Source organism: Sebastes fasciatus, chromosome 1 (genome assembly GCF_043250625.1).
Source record: "Sebastes fasciatus isolate fSebFas1 chromosome 1, fSebFas1.pri, whole genome shotgun sequence".
Lineage (NCBI taxonomy): Eukaryota > Metazoa > Chordata > Actinopteri > Perciformes > Sebastidae > Sebastes > Sebastes fasciatus.
Window position 1 is genome coordinate 13,784,050 of NC_133795.1, and position 18,066 is coordinate 13,802,115.

At 42.2% G+C, this 18,066-nt stretch overlaps 1 protein-coding gene across 1 annotated transcript; it reads left to right on the forward strand.

Annotated features, from left to right (window-relative positions):
• Window positions 1–1,913: 1,913 nt before the first annotated feature.
• On the forward strand, window positions 1,914–17,449 carry per3 (period circadian clock 3). Its single transcript, XM_074630608.1, is given in 23 exon segments — window positions 1,914–2,132; window positions 6,963–7,234; window positions 7,237–7,360; window positions 8,763–8,923; window positions 9,056–9,174; window positions 9,358–9,556; window positions 9,864–9,915; window positions 10,341–10,489; window positions 10,646–10,724; window positions 10,842–10,948; window positions 11,093–11,252; window positions 11,345–11,453; window positions 11,692–11,820; window positions 11,918–12,026; window positions 12,128–12,239; window positions 12,345–12,490; window positions 12,683–12,835; window positions 12,945–13,196; window positions 13,295–14,160; window positions 14,277–14,463; window positions 14,625–14,811; window positions 15,791–15,941; window positions 16,041–17,449. Coding segments are annotated over 22 exon segments (3,762 nt in total). The 5' UTR covers window positions 1,914–2,132; window positions 6,963–7,146; the 3' UTR covers window positions 16,164–17,449.
• Window positions 17,450–18,066: the final 617 nt, after the last annotated feature.

The following is an 18,066-nucleotide window of genomic DNA, read 5'->3' on the forward strand; positions in this document are numbered from 1 at the left end:
AACAACTGTAATATAATGTTACGTCATTGCTACGAATTTTCCATAGAAAGAAAGGGTTGTGGCTTCTTATTACCCAGCACCAGCTGTTCACCTCAGTAGCTTTCTCCTATATGAGCCTTCAACCTATTTATTAGCCAGAACCATGACACCCAGCCCCAACAAACCTACAACAGGAGGAGGACTCCTGGTATCAATTAGTTTTCTTAACTTTGCAATTGTCACTATTATTTTTACACTTTTGTATTCAAAAAATAATTTGTACAATTCCTGCAATCAGGGCAGGAATGACCTTCTAGGTGAAACGGTTGCAAAAATAAGCTGTGGGCCTCAAATGATCCGCTAAGCCCACTGTGTGCCTTACTCATGCACAGGAAAACATTATCTACTACAAATCACATGATAAACCTGGAGTCCTTGGCCCACTGAGGGTCTGGGGCAGTTGCCCACTTTGCCCAATTAGTAATCCAGACCTGCCTGCTCTATTACTATGTAGACTAATAAATAACAGAGATCACTGTATCAAACCGTTCTCAAGTTCAAATTTAAATTTCTTTGTGATACCAAATAGTTCAAATTAAATAATTTGTCTTCAAGTCCAGATTGTAAAACCAAGTAAACCAAATTAGGGCCACAACTAATGATTGTTTTTCAAGCAATCAAACAACTAAGTTTGATTTTATAAAATGTCAGAAAATAGTGAAAAAAATTTCCAGCACAATCTTGGCATTTGTGTCTGAAAAATGCCACCTTGGCCAACTCTGTCTAGCAAATATTCATTATCTTGCCAGTTGATTCAACAAAAACATATTGTTAAAGGGACTGTTTGTAACTTTTTACACGTATAAACCTACCGGGTCGGTGTCCCATGCACGCTCGCATATGCGCGCTCGCACTCCACACTGCAGAAGAGTTAGTTTAGCTCTGAGAATATCTAGTGAATGTACAGTGGACGTTTGTGCAAAAATAAATGCTGCAGCTCCTCCAGACCAACAGAGGTTTCCCGTGTCTTGTGAAGTGACGGGGCTCCGCAGCGAGAAACGTTATCGTCTCCGACCGGGTGCCGGAGGGAGACACCGGCACCCAGTCGGAGACGATAACGTTTCTCTGAAGCAGGAAAAGCCAACAGTAGGATCAGCAGTGATTCATGGAGAGACCTTCGTCTGGTCAGCTAACATTACTGCCGAGCAGGTGAAATATAGAGTGATATTGTGGTTTTAGCTGACGTGTGTCGCCTCACTGTTCACTCGCTCGTTCATGTCTATTTAGAGCGAGCAAGCGCGAGCCCGACGCTGACTTTCGTTGACTTAACGGCCACAGGTGTTGCTGTTAACAAGCATTTCTGATTCTTACAAACAGTCCCTTTAAGTTTCTTTGTGATACCAAATAGTTCAAATTAAATCATTTTATAAAATGTCAGAAAATAGTGAAAAAATGTCCAGCGCAATCTTTTAGCGCCCAAGGTGACATTTGTGTCTGAAAAATGCTGAAGATCAGATAACTGACAACAATTCAAGAGGTTAAAAAGATTAAAAAAATTCTTGTGAAAGGCATCCAGATGTGTGAAATGCACCAGCTGGACCATCATATAGGGGCTCTGTTCATTCATTCTAGTAGTAGAGGGGTGGATGGTCGGTGCAGTACAGTGAGTTGGTGCCTACAGCTGCAGCTCCAGGAGCCTTCAGAGGGGTGGATGGATGCAGTATAGTGAGTCCTACAGCTCCAGCTCCTGCAGCCCTTCAGCTCCAGCAGCCCTTCAGCTGGCTTGTTGTCCCTCCTGTTGCGTAACACTGAAGTCCACGTGAACCATCAAGCCCACCACACGCCGCTCTGTTAGACACGCCCACCTGTCAGACGCCTCGTCCAATCACAGCACAGATGTAATATTCCGTCTGACCAATCAGCGCGCAGTGGGCGGAGTCTCACCACGCCGGCCTCACGTTGCACAAATGTGTGAAGCCCCTTCAGGAGTAGATGAAGCTTTAAGCTAACTTACTGGCACATAAAAACAAACAAATACTATAACAACAGTCTAGATACAAGTTGATAGAGTTTTATTTGTTCGGCATATTGAAGCGGAGACACACGTGGAGTCAAAAAAGGTAAATATTCCTTAAAAAGACCGAAGATTTGAGGTGAGTTGGCTGAACAAGCCAGCTAGTTAACCACCTCACCCTCACTAGCTTCAACCAGAGAGACTACAGAGGATGTAAACAAATTTAAATAGCGTTCTTGTTGTTTTCTTTACTTACTTTGTGAGTGTGTATCTTGTAGTTTAAGCTGGATACTCCAAACAGTATATCTTAGTTGTAAAGCAGTGCTCAGCAGCCTGTATTGCTTATGTGTTTACTAAATAACATCTGAAATAGTCAGTTAGTGACAAACTGTAGTTAATGATGTCACTCTTACACTGCATGAATAACAGTTATCATATGAGATAATACAGCAGCAGATGTATTGATTAGTTTACTTGCTCACTTACTAGTGCCAGGATTTATTAATGTTCACATCCTATATTAAAATGTGACATTAAATGTAATGTATAGCTTGCCCAATGTGTGGCAATATACACAACAATAATGCCATTGTAATGTCATGATTTTGTGCTTTAGTTGTTATAGTAGTGGCTGCCTCTGTGTGTTTACTAAACACACTAAACTGTAGTTAATGATGTCACTATTTCACTGCATGAATAACAAATGCTGTTATCATATGAGATAATACAGCAGCAGATGTATTGATTAGTTTACTTGCTCACTTACTACTGCCAGGATTTATTAATCATCCTATATTAAAATGTGACATTAAATGTAATGTATAGCTTGCCCAATGTCTGGCAATATACACAATAATGTCATTGTAATGTCATGATTTTGTGCTTTAGTTGTTATAGTAGTTACTTTGTGAGTATGTATCGTGTAGTTTAAGCTGGATACTCCAAACAGTATCTCTTAGCTGTAAAGCAGTGCTCAGCAGCCTGTATTGCTAATGTGTTTACTAAACACACTAAACTGTAGTTAATGACGTCACTCTTACACTGCATGAATAACAGTTATCATATGAGCTAATACACCTTACACAGTATTGATTAGTTTACTTGCTCACTTACTAGTGCCAGGATTTATTAATGTTCACATCCTATATTAAACATTTTATTGACATGTAATGTATAAGCTTGCCAAAATGTGTGGCAATATACACAACAATAATGTAATTGTAATGCTTTTGTGCTTTAGTTGTTATAGTAGTAGTGTGGGGGGGGCGGGTAGTGAACGTCAAATGAGTGTCAAGTTTGTTTACTAAACAAACCAAGCTGTAGTTAATGTTGTCACTCTTACACTGCAGGAAATAACAAATACAGTTATCATATCAGCTAATACACTAGCAGATGTATTGATTAGTTTACTTGCTCACTTACTAGTGCCATGATTTATTAATGTTCACATCCTATATTACAAATTTGACATTAAATGTAATGTATAGCTCGCCAAAATGTGTGGCAATATACACAATAATGTAATTGTATTCAATTCAATTCAATTCAAACAACTTTATTAATCCCTCTAGGGGCAATTGGTTTGAAGCAGCTTGTACATAAAAAACATAGATCAAACATAGTGACACACAACAACAACAACAACAACAACAACAACAACAACAACAACAATATATGTAAGCTAAAATATATAAAACAGGACCCAAAACTTGTAATGAATTTGTGCTTTAGTTGTTATAGTAGTAGTGGCTGCTTGTGTGTTAAGCCTTAAGACGTATAGATGATGTCACGTTGCTGGGTTTGTTGAGGTTACTAGGTTCATGTGGGGAGGGGGGTGGTGAACCCTCAAACAAGTGTCAGGTTTGTTTTGAGTGGGAACAGGTCATGGGGCTGTTGTTGAAGGTTTTCTTTTTCTAGTGGGGCGAAGGTAAAACAGGTAGACTATTCATGATGACTTAACCTTAAATCCTCTTTTATATCTGTTGTATTTGTGTATGTTTGTTATACTCTTTGGTGTGAGGTGACCTATATATAGATGCACTTACTTACTTACAGGCTCACTATACCACTTCTGGCTGCACATATATACCTCAACTCATAAATATTTAATTCAACCTATTTACACCTAAATCTTCCTGGTATTTTCCTATGTGAAATACATGTTAAAGTGTGGATAGCCAGTCTGTATTAGGGCTGCAACTAATTATTTTCATTGTTGATTAATCTGCGATTATTTTCTTGATTAACCGATAAGTTGTTTGGTCTATAAAATGTCAGAAAATGTTGATCAGTGTTTCCCAAAGCCCAAAATGACGTCCTCAAATGTCTTGTTTTGTCCACAACTCAAAAATATTCAGTTTATTGTCAAAGAGGAGTAAAGAAACCAGAAAATAATCACACTTAAAAAGCTGGAAAAAGAGATTTTTGACTTTATTTGGCTCATGGCTGTTCTTTGACCCGGCAGTTAGGTGTTGCAAATTCCCATTTAGGCATAATTATGAATACTACTCCAAACATTAACTATGTATACAAATCAATAGGGCTACAACTACCGATTTTTTATTTAATTGTTGATTAATCTGACGATTATTTTCTCGATTAACCGATAACTTGTTTGCTCTATAAAATGTCAGAAAATGGTGAAAAATGTCAATGAGTGTTTCCCAAAGCCCAAGATGACGTTCTCAAATGTCTCGTTTTGTCCACAACTCAAAGATATTCAGTTTACTGTCATAGAGGAGTAAAGAAACCAGAAAATATTCACATTTAAGAAGCTGGAATCAGAGAATTTCGACTTTTTTTTTCTTTAAAAAAAATAACTCAACCGATTAATCAATGATCAAAATAGTCGATTAATTTAATATTTGACGACTAATCAATTAACCATTGCAGCTCTACAAATCAGTGTCAAAAAACATAAATAACTTAATTTTTTTTCTTGTGATAACCTTCATTAAATGACCGGGAGTATGTGTCAATCACCAATCTTAGTGTTGCGTCTAAACTTTTGTTTACATTTGGATCACAATGTACTTTGAACAAGAATTCAAACTCACACTATTCCTCTCGAGAAAAGTACTAATTACTAACCTGCCTGAGCACCATGACCGTGGCTTTATCAGGTGTTGTAAATTGAAGCAAGGCCAGAGCATTATCCCTACACCACCGTAATCACAGGTTTGCGTCGTACGCACACAAATACAAATATAATGTCTCAAGTAATAGGAGGATGGCTTATACGCTCCGAATTGAGCAAGCTGGTTATGTAATCCTGCAGTGACGACCTGTTGAACGACGCAGGATATTTTCACTGGCTCCTGTTTTTATCTCTGTGTGCCTGCCTCTTTGTCTGTGTCTCACTTATATTGTCTCGCTGCTTTGTGTATGTGGTGGTAGCAGCCGGTTTGGTTTGTTTTTTTAATTACTGATATTATGATGGCCTAAAAAAACTGACAAAAGGCAGTTTGACTGGAGAAGACAAATGCATTTACTTCTGTTATGTTGAGTTCGATTTCAGAAAGATACTTCACAAAAAGAACTATTTTGAAATATACAGTAAATACTGTGTCTGAATTTAGACCCATATGGGATGGGTTACTCTACAAACATTAAATAAGATGCGTCACTTCTGAGTGTCTGCAGGGGATTTGAGCTGCATTTGATTTCAGAGGAAAGATGAGGAACATTTCTCAGCTATTATGCGACAGAGTATCACATTATTATTATTGTGTTACTGGTGGTGTGTAAAGGATGGCATTTGGCAGAGTTGTTGTTGGCAGTATTGATGGATGAAATGTGCCCATATGTGTGAGTCGTGGATGATGGGAGTGAGTCAGAAAGCAGTGAGCCAGTTTGATAGTCAGATTGTCCAACAGTATTAGATAACATGGCAGATTGTGTTTGTTCACATTTGAGAAATGAAAAACATAGAACAGAAGATTTGTTTATATTTGGTTTTATTTTTTTATTTTTTGGTGTTTTTACCACCTCGGGCTTGGCACACGTTTTTTGGCATTTTAATTTGGGGTTTTCCTCAATAGACATTTTGACACGTCATAGCAGGAGAAAGCACGGCACTGGTGAAAGTAATTCCAGTAATGATGGCTTTGTTTCATTCAATGCCCCAGTTAAAGTAATGCCTGGAACTAGCACACAGAAATAGAAGGCAGCAATCATCAATGTTATTAATTACACCTGTGGCCTTTCCTGCTACTCCGTATTATATCTGTGTCCCAGTTTCGTACTGATTCTAAGAGGATTCACTGTGTTCACACTGGAAAAATGAAGTATATTCAAAACATACTATCAGATAGATTCTTTTTTTGATTCACAGGGGTCCCACAGCTAAGACATTTTCATTTTCTTGTTGTGATATGCTTGCTTTATGCAAATGTATGTATATGTTTATTATTGTAAATGAATTAACAACACAAAACAATGACACATATTGTCCAGAAACCCTCACAGGTACTGCATTTAGCATAAAAAATATGCTCAAAACATGACATGGCAAACTCAAGCCCAACAGGCAACAACAGCTGTCAGTGTGTCAGTGTGCTGACTTGACTCAAAACTGCATGTGATTATCATAAAGTGGGCATGTCTGTGAAGGGGAGACTTATGGGTACCCTTAGAACCCATTTTAATTCACATATCTTGAGGTCAGAGGTCAAGGAACCCCTTTGAAAATGGCCATGCCAGCTTTTCCTCGCCAAAATTTAGCGTAATTGCGGAGTGTTATTTAGCCTCCTTCGCAATTCTAGTTTCATATGATGCCAGTATTTTCACTCTGGCGTTAAAACTAAGCCCACTGCGGCCAGGATTTTTAAGAGGTTAATTAAAAATCAATACAGTGTTTTGGAGAATCAATACAGTATCGTAAAACATAATATCGCCATACTCATGTGTATCGACATTTTCTTACACCCCCAAGTTTCTTATATCTCTCTTTACTTCCTTTACCTTACAGTGCTCAAGGCCGACCCTCACATCCCACGTTCAGCACTGATTCATTGAGCACCGATTTCTTGTCACCACATGGAACCCATTCCCTGGTTGAACATATGAAGACTTCTACTGACCACTGTAGTTGGACAAATTACTATTGATGTGTGACCAAAGCACCGAGATGCCTGGAGGTGACTGCTGTCGTGATGGGGATGAGCCTGCGTTACTGTCAGCAACAGCAGGAGGAGGAGGAGGTGGACAGGAGGCGAGGATGTCGTCAAGGCAGCAGGACGGAGAGGCGCCAGGTGGAGAAGTGGGTCAGGAAGATGAGGAGATGACAAGTGGATCGCATGATCTCTCATCTCCGGCCAATCACAGCCCTGGTAGCGTCACAGGATCCACCTCAGCTTCAACCAAGAGGTAGTTATCTGATTGTGTGTGCCTGGCGTATGTTCACTTCATACCACAGTGAACCAAGCTGCTGCCACATCTCTTTATTCATCTCAGGACAAGTTTTAAAATGAACCACAGCAAAACGTAGCAGTGGCTTGGGTTTTATTTTTGTAGATCTGGCCTTTGGTTCTATCCGTTATAACACTGTACTCACCAAACTAATAGCTGAGAACTCCAATGGAGACACACGACCAGTCAGATGATCATACAGGTTGTAAACAAGCTGACAGTTTAGCCAGATTACACCATTTGTTTTGGAAGTAAAAACTAAATTAATTCGTTACACAGAAATACAAACGTTGCGTTCCAAATCACATTATCTTTTTACTTTTAGTACATACTGCAGCTGCCCTCACACAGTACATACTGTTGCATGCAGTATGCATACAATTGGGACACACTACTTCGTCTTGAACTTTGACCCTCTTGCTCATATATCCTCTTCACAGAGGACTGTGGGTCAGAATAGCCAGAAAAACAAGCTGGCTTACATACTCAACTCATCTTTATTTATATAGCACCTTTCATACAAGCATGCAGCCCAAAGAGCTTCACATAGAAAGATTAAAAACAAAAATAAAAACAATAAAAAGTGGAAAAAATTACAACAATAAACAATACAATTTTAAATAAAAGTCAATAAAATAAAATAAACATCAGGGATAAAATGATGAGGCAGGAAGAATTAGCGATGTTAGCTCTACTTTGAACTGAAAATTCACGAAGCAAAAATAATATGTATGAAGTCATGGAGACACGTTAAATAAACACTTGTGTTGGTGCCACAAATCAACAAGTTGGCCCTCCATTTTCAATCTTACTACTACTTTATGCTCCGCGTTTGCATTTGCCGCGACCGCCATGACGGCGGTTGTTGTCCTTCCTTCTTCAGTCAGCTTTGCTCCCAGTTGTCTTTTGGTCTTTCTAGAGTGACTGCGTCATTGGTTGTCATCAGGGTTTCCCACACACAACAGGATATCCGATTATAAATATTGTTTAATATTTATGATTTCAATACGGTGTGGCCAGGATGGACTTCTGTGCCGATCGGGGGAAGAATATCTGAAAAGATAATCTTTAGAACCATCAAAAAATCAGGGCTTTGCTCATCATTGTCGAGGAGGGAGGGGGGAATCGGGCCTGAAATCGGCTTGACCCTCGTGTAGTGTGTACCCGGCATTACTGTCCCCAGACTCAAAACGATAACGGAGAAGCAGCATTCAGATTTTATGCACCACATATCTGGAACAAACTCCCAGAAAACTTGAAATCTGCTCCAACTTTCAGTTCTTTTAAATCAGGGCTTAAAGCCTTTTTTTCTGTTTGCTGCTGCATCTTATTAAGTTAAACTCTCTGAATGTGTGTGTAGCAGTGAGAATACAGGCAGCAGCAGAGGACAGGCCCACAGAGAGGTGATGGTCACAGTGTCTGAGATGAAGAAGAGGATCCCATCAGAAAAACGCAGTCGCAGCAAAGCCAGCACTGTGGAGGCCTTACAATACGCACTCAACTGTGTCAAGCAAGTGCAAGGTAACCCGGAAACCCTTGGTTACGCTTAGAAACTGTTTTGTTTCCTTTCGAAATCAGAGTAGTCTGTTTTTCTCCAACAAGCTTGACATCGTTTGGTGTTGTTTCAAAGCAGCATGTGTGTTTGTGTTGTAGCCAACAGCGAATACTACAAACTGCTGATGAAAAACGGTCAGGATGAGAGGAGAGATGCCACAGTCTGCACCCTGGAAGAGTTGGAAAGAGTCACATCTGAACACACGCTTAAAAACACGGTAAGAACACACACACACACACACACACACACACACACACTTGCATACATACAGTACGTGCACATGTTTATTTGCCTCACGCCTGGGCGTGTGTGTGAGTGTATGTGTGTTTACTGCTTTGGGTGTGTCAGTGACACTTTTGTTTTCGCTTGTGTGCATGTGTTTCTACATGTGCGTGCGTAGGACTCCTTCGTGGTGGTTTTCTCGCTGTCGAGCGGCCGCGTGCTGTACACGTCGGAGCAGACTCCCAGCATCCTTTGCTGCAAGAGGAAGTTCCTGGAGTCGGCCAAGTTTGTGGAGCTGCTCTTCCACCAAGATGTCAACGTTTTCTACTCGCACACGGCTCAGCCGCATCTGCCGCCCTGGAGCAACTCGCATACAGGTGTGTTTGGACCACAATTTTATATTTTGAATAAGTTGTCTTTTTTTTTTTTCATTATATAAATATTTTTTCATGATTTGTTTAGTTTATGATAGCTGTTAAAATTAATTTGCGTTAACACGTTATCATTGCGTTACCTTTGCTAGTCCCTAAATATAACACAAATATATTCTAAAATCCTTTTGCCGTTTGTTTTTTCCAGATTATATTTAAATTGACTGTTTGGTTGATTTTATGTGTTTGTTGTAAATATTTTCTGTTTTATTTTGAACTAAGACTAACTTTTCTCTGCTGTTTGTCTCTGCAGCGGGGGTTCTGTTTGACTGTGCCCAGGTCAAGTCTTTCTTTTGCAGAATCAGGTCAGTATCTTCATTCTGTTCAGGATTTTCTTCACTAGGCTTCCCATAAACCTGTGATTTCACAATAATAACATCTCTCTGGGAAAACCGGATGTGTTCAGAAAATATGAATTCTTTATAAACATTATCTTAAATGTCTTTACCAAAACCTTTCAGTAAAGCACAGCTGAAAATTCACTTTTTAACGCTCCTCATACATCCTGCCAACCCCTTTGGACTTCATTTAGCTAAAGATAGTTAACATACATTGACATACTTTGTTGTACAGATTTATTTTGTAGAAGAAAGATGGAGATTTGTCTGCATTTGATTAAATCGTCTCCAGCTTGACATTATTTTTTCAGTGTTTAATATTAGTTGAGTAAATTGTCTCATGTTTACTTAATAAATTACAGAACAAATAAACATTTTAATTCATGTTTTAGGGGTGGAAAGGACCGTGAGGGTGAGATGCGTTACAACCCGTTTCGGGTAACCCCTTACCTGCTGACGGTGCAGGGAACAGGAAGCAGTGGGGAAGAGGAGGAGCCGTGCTGCCTGGCGCTGGTTGAGCGCATCATCTCTGGATATGAGGGTACAATTATTAGCACAACTCAAACAGCCTTTCCCCATGAATAGTAAACAACAAATTGTTTATTTTACTTCCTTTTTTGGCTTGTGTTTGGATGCATAGCTTTAACATAACAAGACTTTGACATGTTCCTAACGTTGATTTCATTCGCTCATACAGCACCTCGGATCCCCATCGACAAGCGCATCTTCACCACCACACACTCACCTGGCTGTGTGTTTCTAGAAGTGGATGACAGGTCAGTACGCACACACACACATAAACGCACACGCACGCGTGCACAATCAGAGTTTACATTGAGCTTTTAAAGTGCCGGTGTGTGGATGAAGCTTAATTTGATGGTCATAATCCACAGGGCTGTGCCGTTGGTAGGATACCTTCCACAGGATCTGATTGGCACGTCGTTGCTGACTTGCATTCACCCAGATGACCGCCCCCTCATGCTGTCCATGCACCGGAAAGGTAAGGAAGTTTAAAAATAGACATAATTTGTATATTGAGACGAGAATTTGTCTGCCGATCAGCGATACAGTCTACTATCTAGTCTACAATCTTCACTGCTCTCTTGACGTTTTTCCTCACTTAAACTCTCCGTGCCATGTGCAGTGTTGAAGTACGCGGGCCAGTCTCGTCCGTTCGAGCACTCTCCGGTGCGTCTGCGCTGTCAGAACGGAGATCACATCACCTTGGACACCAGCTGGTCCAGCTTCATCAACCCTTGGAGCCGCAAGGTGGCCTTCATCATCGGACGGCACAAAGTCAGGACGTAAGTGGCAGCGCTGTTACACAGAGCGTTATTAAAATGAAATTACATCATCATTAAGATGACATCACTGTGCTGTCGTCTTTTCTCACCAGGAGTCCACTGAATGAGGACGTGTTTGCTGCTCCGACTAAGGAGGATGTCCCTGTCACCCATGAAGAAATAAAAGATCTGCAATCAAAGATCTATAAGCTTTTCCTGCAGGTCATTATTTCAGTAGAGTTTATTCAAATATTTATTATAATTTCATAATAATAATAATAATTAATTTGTTGGCCATTATTGGCCTTTTTAAAAAAAAAAATATTACTATATAATTGATGTATTAATGATGAAAGCAAGTTGACACAGCTCTTACTTAACTAACTAACTTTTGTTTTCTTTCTTTTTGTGTGTCAGAGCTTCTATAGTACCTTCACTTGTTTGTGTCTCTCCTCCACAGCCGGTCCGTAACAATGGTTCCAGTGGTTACGGCAGTTTGGGGAGTAACGGCTCTCATGAGCCCTACATCAGCGTGGCTTCTTCCAGTGACAGCAATGGTAACCTGTGGGAGGACTCGCGTCGGGAACCGGTGAGACAACACAGTGAACATCATAAGCCAGGAAGCGAGTAGTAACACTGCTGCCGAGGTTAATCATGCTGATACTTTGTTTTGTGTGATATTGCAGATGACTTTGCAGCGGATCTGTGCTGATGTGAACAGAGTCAAGAGTTGGGGCCAGCAGGCTTATCTGGGCTCCAACCACAAAATTGCTCTTCTTGGCAAACCAGTCACAGGTAATGCAGCCCCAAGTACAAATACAAAACATAAAACACACACTGTTATTAAAATGTGCAAATATTTTATACTATTTGCTAAAATGATCTTCCCCCCCCAGCACGTCTGCCCCCTGCAGTGTCCAACCCTAAGGTCAGAGATCATGAAGAAGGCAGGAAGCAAACACACATTCCCTCCTATCAGCAGATCAACTGTGTGGACAACATCATCAGGTGTGTGACGGCAGCATCATCACGCCACTGTTGGATCGTTTCAGTTTATTACGCGCTAAAGCGCCTCATTCCTGTCACACTCATTAATTGTTTCGTGTGTTGCAGATATTTGGAGAACTGTACAGGCCCAGCCCTCAAGCGGAAGAGTGTTTCTCATTCCCTGGCCACGTCCTCTTCCTCATCCTCATCCTCTTCCTCAGAAGATGACAAGCCTGCTGAAGCCACTCACACAGCTCAGGCCAGCTCAGACGGTATAAACATGGCACATACACCCAACTGTTCACTACTCGCTATAGGGGTGTCACGATTTGATTTGCTTTTGACTTAAAGGTTGAAATCAATCGATTGTTTTTGGATTTAGAATCGCGACACCCCTACTCGCTTATCATTTGGGTAATATTTTGTAATATTAACTGTTTTACTTGTTTCTCCTCACTTTCCAGTGGTGTTGGACAGTGCGGCATCAGTGGCCCCGACGGCAGCAGCTGTTGTTGGAGCGCCTCTGACAGACATCACAATGTCCACTAAGGCCATGAGTGTCACTAGCCAGTGTTCGTACAGCAGCACCATCGTCCATGTGCCACAGCCTGAATCAGGTACATAAACAAAAATGTTCTTTTGCATTTTAATGCTTTGGATCACTCTCTTTTAGGATCTTTTTTAACATTGTTGAACATGTTTTTTTTCCTCAATGTTCTTCCACAGAGGCCACGGCACTGGAGGACGTCCCGATGGGCAGTGAGCCTGCTGATGCTGCTCCGACCCCTTCCCGTCGCGCCCCGAGCCCTGCCGCCGAGGGACGAAGGTTTATAGGTCTCACTAAGCAGGTGCTGTCAGCTCACACCCAGAAGGAGGAGCAAGAGTATGTGGATCGATTCTGCCATCGCATCCACCAGAGCCCCTACAGCTCCTATCTGCAGCTGGACAACAGCTCTGTGGCTCACTCCCACCACCCAGGTACTTATTTACTTAATATAAGGCTTTTACTGAATATAAAGGACACTTCAGCGCCTTCAATGAAACTTATTCTGCAGCCTGTGTCCATATCACCACAGGCGACTACGTGCGTCCAGTAAGCGGTGGCGGGTTAAACCGCTCTCGGAGAGGGAAGCCCAGACACAAGCGCCACAAACCCCAGGGTTCCTCAGACAGCTACGCTTCCCCAGCTGGCCCTCCTCGCCGTGTCCCAGACTCCTCCTGGCCCTCCTCAGAGTCCTCCCAGCCCCAGATGGGGGCGCCCTACAGCCAAACATCCCCACTCCAGTCGTCATTCTTCCCCATGATGGCAACCCAGCCTGGTCCTGAGCAACCGCCCACACCACAACAGCTGCCTGCAGCAACCCCCATGGTGCTGCAGCCTCCTGACCAAACCCAGCTCGGCTACAACTTCAACATCATGCAGTCCGCTCAGAGCCTGCCGGGCATGCAGCCGTTCCAGATGGACCCCTTTCAGAATCTGCAGAATATCCAGACATTTCCCAACCTGCAGCCCATGGCGCCAGCGCCGGGCATCAACCCTTACATGACTCCTGTCATGGCTGTCATCCTGCCCAGCTACCCATCGTTCACTCCAGGTTACCCGTCCATCTACCCACCGGCCGCTCCTTCCATGCTGCCCCTGGCACCCATCACCATGACGGGCTTCGCTCCCGCCGGTGTCCCCTTCCCTCAGCCCCAGTTCCAAGCCCTGCCGGGCCCCTCACTGACCTGCCTGGGCCCTCTGCTTTGCTCACCCAGAGCCAGCTCCTCTGTCGGGGAAGAAGAGGAGGCAGCCGAGCCTCGGGCTTTATTCTCCAGCTCTCGCTCCAGTTCTCCGCTCCAACTGAACCTGCTGCAGGAGGAGCTGCCAAAGACGAGCGAAGGACAGAGCTGCATCGGGTACAACCACGCAGAGAGCCTCCACAAACAACATGCCAACCAGGTCAGTCCGTCATACATACACAGTATATGTTGATATAGAGTTCATAGCTCTCCAGTTGTATTCACAGCACAAGTACTTGGCTTAGTTCTGACTGTTAAACCTTTTGGCTTGATCAGGGTGATAACCCCAGTGAGTCTGGGCACCACGACGCCCAGTCTACATCCAGTGAGCTGCTTGACATGCTGCTGCAGGAGGATGCCAGGTCAGGGACCGGCTCTAACGCCTCAGGGTCTGGGTCAGGGGAGTCTGGAGGCTCCCTGGGATCTGGATCTGGCTCCAATGGAACCTCCATCTCACTCACTGGTAAGAGGGAAAACACACACGTATATCCATACATGCACCAACAAACACTGTCCCCTTGGCAATATTTCTAAAACACATTCATAGTTGAAACAATCTGCATCGAATTAATAAAAAATACATTTTACTGAAGCGATTGACGCAGATCACTCTCGGGCTTACAGGCAGCAGCAACAGCAGCAAATACTTTGCCAGCAATGATTCATCGGACACATCGCGCAAAATCCGTAAGAGCCAGGAGGCAGCGGCAGAGCACCAACACAGCTTCGGCGCTCGGGAGGAGAACTCGCTGTGGGGCATGATCCAGCACACGCCTGAGCGTGTCATGATGACGTACCAGATCCACACCAGGTACACAAACAACACCACTTTTAACCGTTTCATTCCACTCAGGATGTATGAAAATAAAATGTCATTTACTTTGGTATACTGATTGAAATGTGGCCATAAAAGCAACATTTCAACCCGAGCAGATCAGAACATCAATGTGATTTGCATTTGAAATCACCATCCTTTGGGGGTGAAATATACTACTACTATATATTCAAATTATATTATATTTATTTATTTTATCTATTTATCTTTTTTAACAAAATAATAATAATAATAATTATTATTATTATTATTATTATTATTATTATTATTATTATTATTATTATTATTATTGCATCATGTGCATCCACATAGAGAGCAGTCTAAAATAAGAAAGGGAAGAAATAAAATAAATGAACAAAAATACCTTAAAAGAAACATGTTAATTTTGGCCAAACTCATAATTAAATCAATACTTAATATGTAATTTAATTTTGGAAAGTTTCAAGAGATTTTGCATTAACCAGTGGATTCAACTGTTTGGTGAATAATGCATTCCTTACTAATGTCTTTCAGTGTCCTGTCAAGCTCTTTGAAGCAGCTGGTTTTGGGACAAAAGTCTTTTTGTGCTCGCCATCTTTTTAATAACATTCTGTGATACGGCTGCTCGACAGTTGTTTGATGACTTTGCTTCTCAAATTCCCTTGATCTTCACATTAGTATCATAGCTGCTTCTCAATCCTAGTTTTACCGTGGAAAACTGTTCGAGACACTTTTTCTGGACAATCACTGTGTCTTCACTGGAGTCGTCCGTTAGAGAGGGTAGCTGCTTAAAAGGCAAAGGTGAAATTCAGTTTTACAGGTGCCCTCTGCTGATTTGATTGTGTAATGACATTGTCATAATCCTTGAATGTAAGACAATCCCACCTTTTCATGTGTAATATCCAGAAAAATGCATCGTCTTTTATGTGTAAGATGTCAATTAACCCTTCATCCTCTTGTCTTTCCTCTCCTGCAGGGACCAGACTGAGGTGTTGGCAGAAGACAGGGAGAAGCTTCGGGTGCTTCAGCCACTCCAGCCCTGGTTCAGCCAGGAGCAGAAAGAGGAGCTGGCGGAGGTCCATCCCTGGATTCAAAAGCACACCATCCCACAGGAGATAGACACACAGGTGGGCATCTCCGATATCACACACACACACACTCATCACAAACATATTAATCTTTCTGCTCACCTGAACACATGTTTAATGTCTCTTTGTGTCTCACAGGGTTGTGTGAGTTGCAACTCTGGCCCAGGGGTCGCCCACCCGCCTCACCGTACTGCCCCCAACAGCTCGGCCCCTCTGCAGATCCCCCTGCAGAACTCCGTCGGACCTGTGGAGGACACTTGAGAGACCTGGGACCACAAAACCTACAACCTTACAGCGAACCAGCCCTGCCAGAAACCTCAACAACTCCCACCATGCGTCTCTTCTGACCACCGGAGGAGCGGGTCCCTTTGCTTTAGTTTAACATGTTTTTGTAAAGGTGTCGGGAGGCTGGACCGGGCTCTGAGGAACGGAGGAGGCAAAAAGAGACGGGCATTTTCTCTCAGTCAACCTGACGTGACTGCCTTTATCAGACCATAAATATTATACCTCTCTTCTTGTTGTGATCATAGACCCCGGTAGGGGTTTAGTTTATATTTAAGACTGGCACCGTGGACCACTTGACACTCAATATAGAAAGATGGTCCCATGGTTGTTGCTCCCTGAACACGAACACTGTGTACATGACACACCCGGTCTGTCAGATGGGCGCGACCGGCTGACAAAGACGGCACTGGCCCAGTTTGAGAGCACACGCTGTACTCTTCTCCAGAGACGTGGAGGGCAGGTTGTACAGTACGTCAACTCCTTCAACTGCGTAGTAACTCACCGTGGTTGACACATGGTGAATGTTTTTTTTGATGGACATAAAGACAAAGACACATTTGCTGCTCTCTGTTTATGATATTCAGATTCTAGTCTTGTAAGTTGTTATTGGAGTGTATTCTCTTATTCCATATGTTGGTTTCCTCTTGTCTACAACATCAGTTTTTATGTTACTCTGACTCACGAACAACAGCAAACATGGTGATCATTTTAAATTGAATTTATTGCTACAGCACAAGTCCAAAATGTCCTGTAGCAAGTCCTTACTCCACCCAGTATCCTGGTCATCACCCTACTGTATCTGTAGCTTACCTTTACCTTTTGTAAACACACAGCGTGGCCCTAAATATCCTCTGATCCTCCTGGGTTTACTTACTGAATGAATTTCTTCTTAGACTCTGTGTCTGTTTGACTGTGTATGTGTATGAAAGAGACAGCCAGAGGGGAATTAACTAACCCGTTGTAGTTCTGTGAATGTCGTCACTCTTTTTTCTTGTACTGGCTTCAGATTGCAGCTGACTTTGTGAATGTGAGCGGGTGAGGGTGCGATTGAGAGCTGCTTCTTTCAATAGATTTGTCCAACAGTGCAAAGACAGACCAGGGTTTTCTACCATTTTTAAATTTAAAGTATATTACAGTACCATGTATTTTATAGAAAAAAAGGACACAAAAACAAACTTCACAAAGTGTATAAAAAGCCATTTGTCTTGAATTCAGGGACTGTTTGTTTGTGACACAAAGGAATGAATAAATAAACTATGTACGTAACATCATGTACTTTGGTGTGACTGTCTGTTAAGCACTATAGAGTGCTAGAGGAAGGAGTCCTAAAACAAAGGCATATGGAAAGGAAGCTGGTATACGCGTCATCAACGCGTCATATCTTTGGGGGTATAACGCATGCAAAGTCAAATCTGGCCTGCACTCCCCGAAATTGAGTCAATCGCAACGTATGACTGCAGCTTCAGTTACACTGCATGTTATACCCCATACCCCAAGATACATGTCCGCCCGTGACCCAGACTCCTTTCCACAGGCCTTGCCTAAAACCCGGAAATTAGTTAGCTTTAGTTATTTTAAAATAGATAATAGCTATGCTGATACCTTCCATCATTTATTTCTACTCTCATCAGTGCTACCAGTAGGTGCTGGCTCAACGCAAAACATTAAAAAAGGCAAACATCAGCAGCAAAGTGTTTACATGCATACAAGTGGCAGCACAACCAGGGTTGTAACCACCAATGAGGACACAGACGTCATGCCCTGAGGAGGAGTTCACTTTCTACAAAATCACATGGTGGCTTTTTAAAGCTGATTCTGATATTTTGTAGACTCAATGGCTGCGTTCCAAATCACATGCTTTTTACTTTTTACTTGTAGT